The sequence below is a fragment of the Pongo pygmaeus genome, chromosome 1 (genome assembly GCF_028885625.2).
Source record: "Pongo pygmaeus isolate AG05252 chromosome 1, NHGRI_mPonPyg2-v2.0_pri, whole genome shotgun sequence".
NCBI classification, from domain to species: Eukaryota; Metazoa; Chordata; class Mammalia; order Primates; family Hominidae; genus Pongo; species Pongo pygmaeus.
In genome coordinates this window covers 169,440,904-169,458,116 of record NC_072373.2, presented here as the reverse complement: position 1 = coordinate 169,458,116, position 17,213 = coordinate 169,440,904, and the positions used below count along the sequence as shown (strand labels likewise).

The 17,213-nt window shown below is 39.3% G+C and overlaps 1 protein-coding gene and 1 long non-coding RNA gene across 5 annotated transcripts in view; one reads left to right on the top strand and one right to left on the bottom strand.

Annotated features, from left to right (window-relative positions):
• Positions 1-4,353, bottom strand: part of LOC134738579 (uncharacterized) — a 104,861-nt gene extending 100,508 nt beyond the window's left edge. The window contains exon 1 of the long non-coding RNA XR_010124392.1: positions 4,046-4,353. This is a non-coding gene — a long non-coding RNA (uncharacterized LOC134738579). The remainder of the gene's footprint in view (positions 1-4,045) is intronic.
• Positions 1,173-17,213, top strand: part of NFIA (nuclear factor I A) — a 599,513-nt gene continuing 583,472 nt past the window's right edge. For 2 of the 4 annotated variants that reach the window (XM_063654979.1, XM_063654975.1), the window contains exon 1: positions 1,173-1,596. In XM_063654979.1, coding sequence (XP_063511049.1) covers positions 1,501-1,596 — 96 coding nt within the window. In that variant the 5' untranslated portion in view covers positions 1,173-1,500. The remainder of the gene's footprint in view (positions 1,597-17,213) is intronic. The other 2 variants (XM_063654972.1, XM_063654968.1) reach the window with 1 other exon arrangement.

Here is a 17,213-nt window from a genome sequence, read left to right as displayed (position 1 = left end):
TTCAACAGCCCTGAGAAATAGTGATGGACAATTCTCCCATATTCTGGAGTACATATATTGAAGGCCCATAGTGGAGAAGACCGTAGGTTCTTGGAGATCAAAGGATCGCTTATATTCAGAAAAAATTAGGATGTGTTTGGTGCACATCCGCAAAAATTAGGACGTGTTTGGTACCCTGATAAAGGTATTTCTACAGTCCCTAGTGTCACACAATTTGAAAGAATATAACGAATACAAGTCATTCTCTCTGCTTCTTTCTCCCTCTTAGTCCTAAGTAAAATGACTTGAAATGAAGCAATTGTCTGGACTTTTTTTCACTTTAAAAAAAATTATTTTTACAACCATTCTTATTGGTAGGTCCATGTTGTGGTTTACTTTTCCATACTAAAGAGAGGATGTGTAGTTAAAAACCCCTGTGAAGAAGATGGCTAGGTTACAGTAAGGAAATCAGAAGTGACTTTCTCTGATTAAGGAAGAGCTCATGTCAAGTTTAGCCTGAATTGTGCTAAACCGAATTGATAATGACTGATTGCTTTGTTTACAAAGAATGGAAAAGTCCAAAATTAACGTATTTAAAAAGACACCAAAAAAATCAGTGGTGCCTAGCCCAGCATAGGTTAGAACTTGTAAAATATCAGTAGTGTATTTATTTACTCACATAAATCATACATCTAAACACAATGCCAGCCAAACCAAAAATCAAGAGACTTGAATGCTGCCATCTCTTGTTTATCTTCCTTCATGACTAAATTAACTAATGAGTTAATTTTTAAAAAATAAAGTAAGGAAAGAGAAATATTTTTCCTGGAAATTTTTTTTTAACTCCTTGGAAAACCTGTTCAGTTGTTCCCAGATTTAGTTTGAGACTTTTCCAACAGAGATGTGTAAGACAGCAAAACTGAACTAAACATTTTTTTAAATGCACAGCTCACGTTCTTGAGAAAAGTGGCTGTGAAAAACAGATACTGAATCAGACTTAAAGTCGAAGAAGGGGGGGTGAATAGGGGGGAAAAAGCCCAAAACATTGCATGATAGTCTCTAAGCAGTTCCATCTGTCAAGCAGAAATTTTAGGCTAATAGCCTGTGGCGATCTCCCTCCGCAGTCCACTACCTGCCTTTGTCCTATTAAATCTCTTTATTCTCCTTAAAAAAAAAAAAAAAAAAAAAGAGGGGGGGATTGGTTGTTGGAAGGAAAGGAAAAACCCCGCAGACCAAAATCATCTGAGTGATGAAGCCCTAATTTTAACCACCTCCCTTTGATGTGTAGCAGTGGGTTCTTGTTTTTTAAAAAGGAGAGAGGAGAAGACAGTACTAGGAGCAGAAGACTTTTCATCTCCACTTCACCTTGCCACTGGGTCTGTGAGAGATTGGTTCATTGTCAAGGAGATTTTTTTTTTTACCCATGATTCCATATGGTATGGACCGGACTACATGTTGCCCCACATGCCACTGCAAATGTTTTCTCAATTAGGTGTCTTATCTCCCGTGAGTTAGCATCAGATGAAGCTTGCTGACAGCGTAATGGCAGGGAAAGCTTCCGACGGCTCCATCAAATGGCAGCTCTGCTACGACATCTCGGCCAGAACTTGGTGGATGGTGAGTTGGCAGCCGGGGCTGCTTTTTTTTTTTTTTTTTTTTTTTTTTCTTTTCTACTTTCCCTCCCTCTTTGACAAAATGTCCCAGACCTCACATTCATCAAACTCACATTTGATTTTTTTCACACTATTCAGTGAGGCAGCCTCACACTGCTGCCTCTTGCCATCCTCTCTCTGCCACTCTGCGACTTGGGTTCCCAGGAATGCTTGCCCTCATTTTCCATGGGACAGTATTTGGGGTTTTCTATTTTTTTTTTAATTCTTTTTAAAAGAGTATCAGTTGTAAGGTGGAGGTGGATATTTTAGCCAAGTCAGTATTGGGGGAAAAAATGAAACATTCGTCCCGGCCCTCAGGTTTTGCCCCCTCTCTCCAGTTTCACATCCCCCTTACTTTTGTTTTCAGGGACTATGGGGTGTATGGTTTTCTCTGGCTGTAGCATTTTCTGAGGACGCGTGTTGGGCACTAGGGAGAAGCAACCTCTGAGTGAATTCTAGTCCTGGCCAATTAACTGGATTGCCTAAAGTCACCTGTGAGAGAACTCCGGGTCCCCACTCCCTATTTTCCATCAGGGGACCCACAGCTCTCATCTAACTTTTCTCCGTTTATGTCAGAGCAGGTTTTCTGTCTCTTAGGCACTCTAGCTCTGAGTGGAAAAGACCCGCACACTCTATCTTTAGTTACTCTGGATATAAATAAAGTTTGAATAAAGTTCTGCCATGCAGCAGCAGAATGAGTTAACTCACATGTCATGGTCAACCAGGACAGACAACCTTTGACATCTTGGATCTATAAGAGGTAGAGTGAGTTGGGAGGATGCATAATAGCTCATTGTCACAGGAGATGCAAGTCCCGTGAGGAAGAGAGTCCTCAAATCATTACTGCCCTCGTTAGGGTGGTGTCCGTTAAGGATTAATTTGTTAGCAGTGCATTTCTAGTTTTCCGTAATTATTATTCTTGCGGCAAGCGTGAATTCTTCCAGGGAGTGAAAAAAAAGTTTGCTGCCAGGACAATGAATGTATTATCCGTTCCTAACTGGACCGTGAACTTCAGCTCATTTCACATAGATATCAGTTTAAGAAAAAAACAGAGAGAGAGAGAGAGAGATGTTGAAGGGGGAGACTGGCGAATGGAATTACAAAACAGGGCATGGTCGGTTTCACTGTATGATCTGCAGAAAGAGTTCTCTTTTCCCCTTCCTGGACCAATGGTGGTATCATTTTGGCAAGTTTTAGGAATTCGGAGGACTGAGAGACTGTTAAAAGTGAGCTACCACAGAATTCTATCCGGCTGCTTCTTGGGATGCAGTATGTCCATCCTAAGGACTCTTGAGTTAAAGTGGTTGTGGGTATGTGTGTATATGTGTGTTTTAACTTGTAATTTCTTAACTAGACATTAGAAACTTTACCAGTAATTTCAGGACAATGTTACATGCAGCTTTTGGCTAATTAGACTAACAGTAGACTATCCACTTTGACCCTGAACTTTTGTTCAGGGCACTTATTTTCCCATTAGAGTTTTTGCCAGCAAGAACAAGGTTTACTTGTGTATGCTATGATGTTGCCTATTGCTTCACTTTATACAGCTTGTTAAACATTAGAAATGAATATACTGATTGGTTTAGCAATTATTTTCTAAGTTGTAAGCTTTTTTTACAAAAAAACTGCACGCTGATGTCATATTCTGGGTGAAACATTTTACTTCCTTGTATTTCAAGAGCTCATAGATTTTATAGACTGTTACTTTTTATGGCAAATTGTGTCATCTCTCTCTTTTTTTTCTTGCAAAGATCACCAAATGCTTCTCTTTTTTTAACTTGGAAAACTGTAATTTCTTTTTTGTAAAGTTTACTTGGAAGTTGCTTTTCATTTAAAATTATTTTACAGATGTTTTACCGCCAGGAATATAACATATAAAAGTGGTGGAAACATTTAGCAATGCAGTTGCCTAAAAATAAACAATGTTGAAAGCTCACATGCTGCTGTTTAGGCTGCATACTACAGGGAAGTTTCTCTCAACTTCAGTGCTTCTAGATCTTTGCTTTGAAAAGGAGTGAGAAATCAGAGCGCTCTCTAAAGAAGTTATACAAGTTATCATGGGGAATAAATCAATTTGTTTCTTTCCCTCAAAGGTGACCACATACCATGGCATTTCAGATCTGTCAGTTACCAATAATTCTAATGTAAATTTCTCATTATTGATGGGAAATTGAGGACTTTGATGAAGAAAGAGGGAACTAATTAAAATAACACAAATTTCACATTTTCTCTTAGATCTCTTTCCTTGAATAACATGCTCTCCCTCTCCGTCCATTCACCCACCTCGCTATCCCAAACAATTTCCCCAGCTGAAAGAAAAATTTAAACTTCCTTCTGGCTGATATAGTTATTTAACCAAAGGACAGTACAAGATCAGAGTTTCACACTAAAGGCAAATAAAGCTTTAAAATTACCTCATGCGTCATCTGGCTGCACAGACTCCGGGCTCATAGTGGGAACCTCCGGCTTGGTCCTCCCAGCATACAAAGGCAACTCAGTGAATGCCCCCTCCGCCCGTGGAGACGCGGCCTCAGCTGCCAGCGACGGGATATGCAATTTTGCTTTTTAATGAATCGTAAACAATTTGTATGGCAAATGAGTTTGTTTGTTTTAGTATGGGGGCATATGTTGTACCAGGTTGTAGACAGTCATTACCTACTCCAGAATTTTAGGTGAGAACGGGTAGAGCTCTGGATCATTTTTATTTTTCTAAATAATAAAGACACACTAGGATGAAAGAAACTGGTTAATAAAAGACTGAGAATAACAACCTCTCTTCTCCTTCCCTCTCTCCCCTCTTTTCCTCTCTATCCCCACCCCCTCTCATAACTCACTCAGGCTTACAGTAGGGCTTTAGCTACACTCTTTGATAACTAATTGGAAATAATCAGTTGACTCGATTAATTTTTAATTTTTTTAGGTATAAATTTTAATTTTGTCTTTAAAAGACTACTTTTGTTTAAGAAACAGTTATTTTAAAATATGTAATACGGAGAAGGGCCATCTCTGTCCTCCATTACTTTTTTTGGTTGAAGCTAAGGTTGCCTTGTGGGACACGGATATAAGAATGATAACTACATTTTTTATATCAAAATGAAGCAAGAAAGGGGTCTTGATATTGAAAAGTCAAATAAAAAAGTTTATTCAAACCCACAGAGTTGTAAACAACTTAGAAGTTAACAAGCAACCAGGGTTCAAGCATGTACATTTTAACAGTAATTACCTTTGGCGCTGCCACTTATGAGAAACCTTTTGATATCTGAGCCACTTCTCTAATGCTTTAATCATGCAAATCAAGAAATAGATATTACATATCAACTTAATCTAGCTGTGTTGTGACATCGCTAGTAGAAACTCTCCCATAGAAAACTAAAGAAAACCCTCATGAAATTTTCCTCAGCTCCAAATGAAATGGAGGCACCCTAGAAGCATGTATTTGCTTCAAAATATAATTCTGTCCAGCAGAATTATCTCCATTCCACCCATATGGCATGAAATGAAGGCAGAATGAACATTCTCCTCTTCATAATGATAACAATGTGTTATGGAACTATTTTTATGTGAATTACAAAATGCACTTGTCTTGTTTCTGCCCTCCAATTTAAAAACTCATAGTGACTGTGAAATGAAGGCAACTAAATTATCCTACAGCCCCCTCACCCCATGCTAGGTCCTGAAGCACTTATTTTGGGAGCATTCTCTTTCAAAAATTTGACATACACTTTTAAAATCAAGAACTGTCTGTCACTTACTCAAACTTGTACAACTCAAACTTTGCATACCAGGAAAACACTGGGCAAAAAGAATATGCTGTGCCTTGTAGTATAAATGCCTACTCTTTAAAGTACACATGTAAAAAATAGCAAGATACTTCTATGAAATACTGCCTTACTATGTTCAACAATTCAAAAAAAAAAAAAAAAACTCAACTCCAGCCTACTTCCCAAATGATTGGCAGCTTTAACCACTGCAGATACAAAATTAAGAACTCATATTTCATGGAAATCTTTTGTTGTTGTTAGGATGTGCTGGATTCACATATTACGTTGTATTTACCATTTCAATTTTCAAAATTCCCAGCTGAACAACTCTTCTTAATGATTGTTTGTTATAATTATTTGAAGATATTGCCTAATGGAGATTTGTTTATAAATTTGCACTTATGCTTCTATGATAAACTAGGAAATTGCTACAATACCTATAAATAAAAAGACTCAAACTGAGGAGATTCAATAAATTATAAAGCATATCATATTCTCAGCTCTCAGCATATTTTTAAAGAGTCCATGGTAAACATATTTATACACTTTCTATTTAATGCATTTGCAAACTCTATTTTTAAGTATTTTCACAGATATTTTGCAGATATTTGCAGTGCAGTGGCTCTACCTGAGCTTATTTTTAAATGCACAGTTTTATTTTTATCGACCATTATAAATATATGTAAGTACATTAATTTCCAAGAATATGCATTAACTTACAAGATTTCTGTACACTCCAACATTATTTTCTCACAGTATAAGCAGATTGCAAGCAAAATCTGAATGGGATAGGTATTTTTCCCTCTCACATATATTAAGAAGTTATCCTTATCATTTTCTTTTAGGTTAGCCTTGTACAACATCTTTTAAAGTACCATTTACTATTTTTAGGGAGAAATAAATACATTGAACTATGTTCCTATTTTTTTTTCTTTAAATCAAATTATGATCCAAATGTACTTCATTCAGAATTGTGATTGGTTACTTAAGCAAGCCTATGTACTTCTACTATCTTTTTAAAAATCTTGATTTCCTGTTGTTATACTCATATTTCCCCTGTGAACTTTAGACAGTGAAATAAATGCTTTGTCCTTACTTATTTTCTAGTTGATTTTCCTTCACCTGTACTGAATATTGACAGGAATGTTTCTAATTTAAAACCAAAAGAGTCAGGGGCTGATTAGAAGACAGGAAATTGGAGGATTAAACTGTCTGGTTGCACTTCCTTTACTTATCAGCACTCAGTAACTCACTCTAGATTACGAACTCAACAGGACAATTTATACAACGCATTGTTTCTTCTGGATATTTACATATATACAGTGCACGTGAGGGTGTGCGTGTGTGTGTGTGCACACGCAACCAGGCATGCACATGTATCTGTATGTGTCTATGTGTGCATTCATGAGTAGAAACAGAAAAGAACCAGCAGCTGGTAGTTATAAGTAGATGCTTTTAAGTGGGATAGTTTTAAACCAAAGGGGCTTATACTATGCGTATGAAAGTTCATTCAAAGACTGTAATCCCAGGATATTCTCAAAACTTTCTTACCAAAACAGTTCTGTGAAACCAAGCAAACAATGAAATACTATAAGGGAGAAAGCAAGATGCACTATTTTGAAAATGAAAAATAGATTGCAGTTGCCCTAATGCAGTCCTTTTTCCTCAAATTCCAAACACTCATATTAGTGAATGAATAGAGAAGGGGATCCATAAGGAGTGAAGGTGTTAATCTAACAGGCATTCAAAACCATTTTGAGATCCCTTTGGCACCAACTGAGAAAGGAATCTTTCTAACTGTGGCAGCAGGTCTGAATGTTCCAGGTGAGCATATATGATGAAATGGGTGCTTAGCAGGGAATGAAATAGCAGATAAGGACAAGAGGGTAAGGATTCATCTTATGCCTTCAGATCATTTAAAATTAAAAATAAATAATGAAAACAAAACACTGTTCTAGATTTTTACTGTGTCGTATATCTTTGCAGAGCCGTGCTCTGGAAACCATGCTGAGAATTCTCATTCCTGACCTCTCTCTGCTCACCTCTGTTGCCCTCAATAAGTATTTGTTGATTTGGCTTAAGAGAGTTCTAGATGAATATGTGACCATTTTTCCTGCTTCTAATTGCAGTGGTGGGTTCTACTGAGAGATATAGAAGATGAAGAGGAGTGTGGATCTGGCAAAATGAGTTGGTTGCTTAGACTGGTAGAGCTGGGACTTAACATTTAGGGGCTTGTTCTGGTAGCCCTTTATTCTTTCATCTATTCACCAAATATGTATTGGGCTCCTACTAAGGGCCAGAGGGGGCAAAAATCAGTGGCTGCTTCTGCCAGCTGCCATTATTCAAGTTTTAAAAGCACTAGGGAATCCCTCTGCACCTAACCAATAACATTGATTGATAACTATCTGTGAGAATCTGTGCTAGGGGCTTTACTTTTCTTTTTTTTTATTTTTCATTTAATCTTCACCACAAACCTATGAAGTAAGCATTATTGTCCCGCTTTATATATAAAAGAACCAAGACTAAGAAAACATTGCCCATTGCCCAAGGGTGTGCCCAGGCCGAGGATGGGCTACCCAGACTATAGAGTCCACTTGCTTAATCTTAGACCAAATTTGTCTGAGGTTAATTCATTATTTTAGCACTAGAATGTAATGTTATTCAGAACTTCACAGAAGTAGGATCATCCCTTCGTAGGATGGTATTCGGGGGGCACAAGTCTGTTTGCTAAGATAATAGAGGCAGAAAAAATGTATATTGTGTCAAAAGCAAGAATAGGACACAAGTCCTGTGGTGCCTGGTCCCTGTTCCAGAAGCATTGTCCATGTTTCTCTTCTGAAGCAGAAAAGCTAGTCTCATCACCAACAAAAGAAATTCATTAGATAGATGACAGAGTCTGATGCAAAGAATGCACCTAGGCATATTAAAATGCACCTTTTCATCAGAAGATGCATGCATGGGTCAGGGAAACCCAGTGTGTCTAAGTTTTTGCCAAATATTGAGAACATTTTTTTCTGTTAGTAATTTAATCTTTATTTAGCAAATATTTCACTTACAGTTTTAAATGGAGCATTCCATTAAAGAAAAAAAAAAAAGAGGCCATCCTTCCAAAGAAAAGTTCCAGGTTTTGGCTCTCTGTCTCTCTTTTTTATAATAAGCAGAAATGCCAACATATAACAGTATTGGTGTTGAATACTTTTTTGTTGCCACAGAATTGCTAATTAAAGGTTTGTCCCAATGTAGAGTTTTCTGTAGGAGAAGACACAATGCAGGATATATATTGCCTAATGGCAAAGATCTTAATACAGGCATTCCAAGTAAACATCTATTTTCCAGACAACTGCTGACTATAAACAGTGTGTCTCAGCCAGAGCTTTTTAATAGTGCCACATGTGGGACAGATTTTTTATTCCTCCTAATCCAAGTTCCTTTTGTGATCCTTGATGTGTACATGCTATTGCCCTGCTGACCATTTTAAATGGATGATAATTGGGAATAATGACCGGGTCAGAGGTAGGGATGCGTAAACCCTGGCAGAGCAGCCTTCCACCAAGTCAAAGCACATGGGGCCCTCAGAGCCGGGAGCCGGCACTTGTAAGCTGAATTGAGCACACAATGTATGTGGCCAGCCACATACATTGCCAAATAAATATCACATTACACATCCCATCTCCCCCACGTGACCTTGGTGCAGACAAAGTCTAAACTCATCTAGGAGATGAGAACATTTTTGTTCCGAGAATGATCCCATCTGCCTCCCCCGACTTCCCAAATATCCTTCAACCACCCTCTCCTTCACAGCTGTGTGCTTTTCAGTCCTGCGGAGGAAATGCCTTAGCGGCTGAGTTTGATAAGCCCTCTTCAAATGTTGAAAAGACAAACAGTGTCGGCTAAATAATTGATTTCATCTATTCATTTAAGAATCAATTACAGTCATCCCACCTTATCCAAGGAGGATACATTCCAAGACCCCTCGCGGATGCCTGAAATCACAGATAGTACAGAATCCCATGTATACTATTTTTTTCTACACATACATACCTATGATAAAGTTTAATTTAGAAATTGGGGCTAGTAAGGGATTAACAATAACTAATAATAGAACAATTATAACACTATACTATAAAAAAGGGGTATGTGAATATGTTCGCTTGCTCACTTGCTCAGAATATCTTATTGGACTGGACTCACCTATTTGCAGACTGAGGGTGACCTCAGGTAACTGAAGCTGCAGAAAGTGAAACCACATTTGACAGTGGACTCCTGTAAAATTATCACATATTGTTTCGTTGTGTCTTACTTTAAGAAAAATCGCGGCCGGGCGCGGTGGCTCACGCCTGTAATCCCAGCACTTTGGGAGGCCGAGGCGGGCGGATCACGAGGTCAGGAGTTAGAGACCAGCCTGAGCAACATGGTGAAACCCCGTCTCTACTAAAAACACAAAAATTAGCCCAGCGTGGTGGCGGGCGCCTGTAATCCCAGCTACTCGGAAGGCTAAGGCAGGAGAATCGCTTGAAACTAGAAGGCGGAGGTTGCAGTGAGCCGAGATAGTGCCACTGCACCCCATTCTGGGAGAAAGAGCGAAACTCCATCTCAAAAAAAAAAAAAAGAAAAAGAAAAAAAGAAAAATGGCAACCTCAGTTCTCGTTTTTGTAAGTATGCGAGAAACACCCTGTTTTCAGGTGTCATAGCCTGAACTCCGTCCTAATAAACAGTAAGGAATCTTTGAAAGCTTGTAATACATTGCCCAATACTGAGGTCCAAGTCAATACAGTATTGCTGGTAGAACTGCATAAGAAAAAAAAAGATAAATAATTGAGGTGGGGGGGAATAACTATAGGAGGGGTTGATATAATTTCTCAATGAAAAGTCAAGAAATAACAAAGCTAAAAATGGGGGGCACAAATGCACACGTCTTCAGACCAGGCAGGTCAGCTAAGTGGAAGAGGCAGTGGGACTGTGGTAAGTACACACAGGGGTGTGTGGAGCGGGGTGGGGTCTGTGACAAACTGGAAAGTGATTTACCACAAACAACAACAGTGAATACAACACTGTACTAACCAAACAGAATGCATCTGCTGCCTGGGGCCTAAAGCTATTGTGCATACACCATGGATCAGATGATAGAATGAGGTTCTGGCATCAAATTGTTTTATTCTACAAAAAGAAAGAAACTTAAACGTTACATGGGAAAGGGATTACAGCAATGTAACACACATAAATTACTACACTACAGGTTAAACCATTCACGTCTGATCTTTTCTTCCTGGCAGACTTTTGTGGGTGGGAGAAGAGAGGCAGAGGACCATGTCAGTATCTAAAATAGGAAAAGGGGCCCTGGCGCAGGAAAGACACTTGGCAGACTAGAGATGTTGGGAGATGTTGGAGGATTCATAGGGGATGCAGAAAAAGAAGCCTGGTGGTGATAGAGACCAGCAGAGCCTTACCTGCCCACTCCATTTCCCTCCACTGTGGCCCCAGATTTTTCATCCATGGACTTGGAATCCGTAGGGTCTCATGGACTATGAGTTCCAGGAAAAGATTCTTCCCTACCACTCAGGCTGATGCTCATGCCCATTTTCTCCACCCAACAAACTGTACCCTTCCTGCCAGCCTACGTACAAATGAAGGCTTCTTCCTGAAGCCTTCTCAGGTCCCTTCAGGCAAAATGAGTCACTTCCCCACCCCCTCCCTCTGGCCTCACAGCTGCTTGCTCATAGTACGACGACACTGATTAAATTGTGTTGGAGTTTTTCTGTTTACTATCCAACCCCACTACATTGCTTGTTGCTTAAGAATAAAGTCTAGGGTCCTACACTTCATATCTCCAGTGCCTAGCCTTTTTCGCAAGTGTCACCTCCCTACCCTCCCACACCACCCCCCAAAACAAAAAAAAAAAGTGTAGTTCAGTAGGAGGTGAAGTTGGGGAAGTGAGGCCAAGAAGGGCTAGTGGGTCTTCCAGGACTCTGCTTCCCCCAGAGTAGGAGCCTCAAGACTACAAGAGGTAGATTATCCAGCAAACTGCTGCATGCCATGTGTTGATGGAGATTTGCGATGCCTGTGTGTTGACTGCTTGCTCTGTGTAGGCACTGAGCCCAGCAAGTGCTCTGCACACATGGGAGCTATTTCTCAAAACATCCCTTTGAGATCAATATCATTGTTTCCACTCCACCAATGAGGAAACTGAGTCATAGGGCTGAAGAAGCCAGTAAATAGTCTGAGAAACCCCAAAGCTGTGTTCTCCTATGCTGTGATGATGCTAATAGGTCCAGCACTGTCATGCTCTAAGGCTCAAAAAAAGACTGTGATAATTAAATGCGGGCAACATTTCATGTCATTTTGTAAAGGAGAAGACTAGAGCCCTAAAGGCTAAAATTCTTCCAAAGTCGAAGTATTGACAAAGTTTGGGTCTGGAATTGAAGCCTCTAGTGAGCTTCCTGCTTCCTGCTAAATACCCATGGTAGAGAATCATAGTGTATGGTATTATTTAATTAAAACCAAGCAAGCATTTTCTCCTTCTCTTCAGTTATAGGTTAACATGAGATTTTCATTTTCTTTTCTTTTGGCTTTTCTGTATCTTTCAATTTTTCTTCAATAAACATGTATTTTTCACTTATAAAATAACATTTAACAAAATCATACTCACTAAAAATATTAGTCCTCTTCTCATTGATCTCATAAAAATGGCAGTAGCAGATGTCATAAGACTGGGCTTTGAGGATGTACATATATTCAAAGTAGAGTGGTGCCCATTTTTTTCATTAAAGTCCATACTCAACTGCTCAACTGTTGTTTTTAAGACTCTATTCTTTATTTATTTATTTATTTTGAGACAGGGTCTCACTCTGTCACCAGGGTAGGGCGCGAATGCAGTGGCACAATCTCAGCTCACTGCAACCTCTACTTCCCGGGCTCAGGAGATCCTCCCACCTCAGCCTCTCTGAGTAGCTGGGACTACAGGTACGCACCATCACCCCCAGCTAATTTTTTGTATGTTTTGTAGACATGGAGTTTCGCCATGTTGCCCAGGCTGGTCTTGAACTCCGGGGCTCCAGCAGTCCCCCTCCTTGAGCCCCGCAAAGTGTTGACACTACAAGCGTGAGCCACCGCGCCTGGCCAAGACTCCTCTTTCTATAGTGGGTCAGGTAGTTCTTCCTATTTCCCATTTCCCAGTGTAGCAGCTGTCAGAAGCACCGATTTCTGATTAAGCACACTGGTCAAATCCTGGCTCTGCCGTGTATGTTCTGTATATAACCACGGAATGGACAGTGACATTCTGAATCAGTTTGTGTCTTCAAACTGGAAATAAAATAATCATAGTGCATTAGGAGGATTAGATGAAACAATGCATATTGCACAGTCCAGAAATCTGGGAAGAATTCTCACACCTTCCTCTTGCTTACCCAACATCTAATCCCAAATAAATCCTGATAAGTTTACCTCTTAGATAATTCCTAAATCCATCCACTCTCCCCATCTCCTCTACTCTCCCCCGATCTAAGCTACTCTCTGTCTAGCCCACATTACCATAGTAGCTTCCTAACTGGTCTCATGGCATCCTTGCTCTCCACAATTTATTCTTTACACTTAAGGCTAAAGGACCTTTTCCGACACACGTAACCATCATTTCAATGGATTACTCTTCCTCCTAGATAAAGAGCAAAATCCTTAATGAGACCTGCATAGTTTTGCCTTTCCAAGCCTGTCTTGAGTCATTCTTCTTCTCGCTAAACATACTCTAGCCAGTTAATCTTCTGTGAGTTCCTCAAAACCCCCAAAATCTCAAATATTATCCATATTAATCTGCTTTCCCTAGAAACATTCCTCTCTTTGTAGTTAACACTTCTACACCATTCCCAATATGAATGTAGTCTTTTCATGAGAACTTCCCTATCCCCAGACTTTATCAAAGGACACTACTGATAAACTCTCAGAACACTCCAGATGTTCCTTTATATAAACAAATAGAGCTGTTGTGCTTATAAATATGTGTGACTATTGGATTACTTTATGTTTCTCCCAAAATAATATAAGCTCCACGAAAGACAATGTCTTACTCATTCATGTTTTCTTGCATCCAGGACAGAACCTGGGTGGTAAGTAAATGTTTATTGATTCAATGAGCACATAGACAGTAGAGTGGCTGCCTTAGTGAACAGTGAGATATTATTAACCATTGTTGTCATAATTAATATTTGCCACAAACAGAAAGGTGTTTTAATGTGGATAAAGTCCTCTTTTATGTCTTTAAAGAAAATCCATTTCTCTCTAGTAAAACAGAAATTAGAGACTAAAGAGCTGAGAGCCCCACCCCAGGTTTGGGACCTGGCTCTGTCATGTGCTAGTAATGGACTTCAGCCATGTGATTTCACGTCTATGACTGTGGAGCATTATATGAGTTAATGCCACTGATGTGATTAGCATGGTACTTGGCACACGGTAAACATTTAATAAACGCTTTATCATTACTTTCAATATTATAAATGGTCCCAAATCTTCCAGTAATCTGTATGGCCTTTAAAAAGCCCCTTAACCTTTCTGGTTGTCAGTTTTGTCATCTTTAAAATAATAGTGTCATTTTTCCTATGGTTCATGAGGCTGTTTCAAAGATCAAATGAATCAGCAGGGAGAAAAAGCCTCTCTGAAAATTAAAAAAGTGGGATCCGAATAGAAGAGGCTACTATTGCTAAGCCTAAAAACACAGGCTGCAAATAGACACATTCTACCAAAATCCTCATGGCCTTTTCTTTTTCTTTTCTTTTTTTTTTTTTAAGTTAGAGTCTCACTCTATCTCCCTGGCTGGAGTGTAGTGGCGCGATCTCTGCTCACTGCAAGCTCCGCCTCCCAGGTTCACGCCATTCTCCTGCCTCAGCTTCCTGAGTAGCTGGGACTACAGGCGCCCGCCACCACGCCCAGCTAATTTATTGTATTTTTAGTAGAGACGGAGTTTCACCATATTAGCCAGGATGGTCTCAATCTCCTGACCTCATGATCCGCCCGCCTTGGCCTCCCAAAGTGCTGGGATTATAGGCGTGAGCCACCGCGCCCAGCCCTCATGGCCTTTTCTTTATCTTCTCTTCACGATGGGCCATATGGGGGAAAGGAGAAGTAGTTCAACACACGTAGTCAACAATGACTTCAAGTATTGATCATTGAAGGGATGTGCATGAGTTTGTAAGGGGAAGAAGAGTGAGAAATTAATAAAGAGAGTTTAGTTTAAGAGCACACATTTTGGAATTAGAATGCATATTTTGAATTCCTTCTCCATAACTCACAGGCAATGTGGCCTCAGGCAAATTGCTTAATCTACTCATCTGTAAATTGGACAAATGCTAGTACCTGCCTCATGGGTTGTTCTAAGGATTAAATTATCTGTATAAATCACTGAGAATATTGCCTAACACATGTCATACTCTTAATAAAGATCAGCTATTAAGATTGTAATCATTTTCACCATTATCATCATTATTATTTTGGTAACTATAGTGTTTTAAGAGATTAATATTCAGGGGCCTAGAAAATTAGCAAGCTGGGGCCGGGCCCAGTGGCTCACACCTGTAATCCCAGCACTTTGGGAGGCCAAGGCTGGCGGATCACCTGAGGTCAGGAGTTCGAGACCAGCCTGACTAACCTGGTGAAACCCCGCGTCTACCAAAAATACAAAAGAAAATTAGCCCGGTGTAGTGGTGGGTGCCTGTAATCCCCACTACTTGGGAGGCTGAGGCAGGACAACCGCTTGAACCCCAGAGGCAGAGGTTGCAGTGAGGCGAGATCACTCCATTGCACTCCAACCTGGGCAACAGAGCAAGACACTGTCTCAAAAAAAAAAAAAAAAAAAAAAGTTAACGAGGTGGTTAAAGAATATCTAACAAACTTTTTTACTCAAGATGGTATATTTGGATTTTGAAGCAGAGAAATCACTTTCCCACTTGTTAGATTAATCAGCCCCAACAACTGAATTTGCCTAACACAAGTGCCATGTGTCTAAGACATCTTCTCTGTAACAGAAAATTTACGAAAAACATCCAACTAACAATAGACTTATCCCACACTGTAGAAATTCTGCATTTTATGATAAAAACTTCATCCAAGCAGATGTGTTCCCTTCTCAAGGTGCAATTCTACTTCCCAAGACGATTACTCAGTGAGAGAGGCCTATAGAAAACTTCCTGTCACTTAAATTCATGCAGAACTACAAGCATGCTTTTGCTACTTGGAATTGTCAGAGGTTCAGCTCAACAACCTTTAGTAAACAGTTTTTTTGGAATATCCACGACCTTTTGTTCCCTCGGGAGATAGAATCAAAACACATCTATTAATCTTGAGTTTATTTTATTTCATTATTCAAGAAAACTATATTAGGAAACTTTAAGAATGTTTTCAATAATAATATTAAAAATAATAGTAATAGATTGCATATATTGAACACATCCATGGGCTAGGCCCTCTACTGACTATTTCACTGTCTTACATCATTTTTCTCCCACAATAGCCCTATGAAGTATTCACATTTTATAGATTAGCAGCCAAGATGTTAAGTAACCCTACCTAAGGTTGATTCAAAAAGCTAGTAGGTGACTGGCATAGGACTTGAACCTTGGCCCAGAACTTATACTCTAAAATTTATAGCCTGAACCACCTGGATATACCAACTAATTAAATATGTTGTTATATTAATGTTTGCTGTTTAAAATTTACATTAGTTATTAATCATATCATTAATATTTTTGCACATGGAGAATAATAACCACAAAGTTGTCATGGGGATCCAGGACTTAAGGTTGCAGAACTAAAGACCTGGAAAGTGTAATAATTAAGCCCCTTTAGCCCCTCTCAATGCTAAGTCAGTTAAAAGAATTGGAGACCTCTGGTTTGAAAGGGCTTCTAGCTAGGAGGCCCTAATGGAACCTTTCCAACCTTGTAATACTTAAGGCACGAAAGAAGACAGGACATCTTTAAAATACTGACAACTGGTACCAAAAATTGACACACTGACAATTCTGGTAGGAATTGTCACTAACTACGTATCTATGATATTGAATAGAAACATACAATTAGTGGCCCATGACTGCTATGCTGCAAAAATAAAATAAAAGGCCCATGTGCTCACAGAAATAGATAGAAGATTTTTGGCCATATCTACACTGTCTGTCTGCTAATTCAAAAACACAGATTCTAAAACACATAGAGATAGCCATTCCTGTTTTGCCACTAACATTTCTGCACTCATTCAGATAACGTAACTACCACAAAACAATTAAGTAGGGGCGTCAGGGAAGCCAGCAGTGACACGCTGCATCATCTGAAGTGTGGTCCCACTGGTAAAACCCAAAAGACAGTCAAGAAATGGAGAAAGTCCTAGTATACACGCATGCTGGGAATTATAATTGTATATATTCCATCTGCTCTGACTGTTAGGGAGTCAAGCACTGGGTTACAAAAAAATTCTTATCACAGACAAGCAGAATAGCAGAAAGGTCCTACCACACTGGAAATCAGACCAGAAGATCAATCTTATGTACAGCTATAAATCTGGGAAGAAGATTCACCAGACCCCAAATGGAGAGTAGATGGATTACCAGGAACAAGCTACATACCCAAATGTAAGTAAATACTAAATCCAGATAATTCTCTCCACACCTGAAAACGGATCAAAATTTTGTATTTTTCCACTGCAAAAATGAAAAGTGTTACATGCTGCTGAAGAAAAGCAAAGGGTGACTCAGAATGAAAATATCTGAAAATCATAAAGTATAAAAACTGTAAGAAACAGATTTAAAATTTCTGTTCTTTAAAACAAGAGTCAAAAGCCATTAGAAGA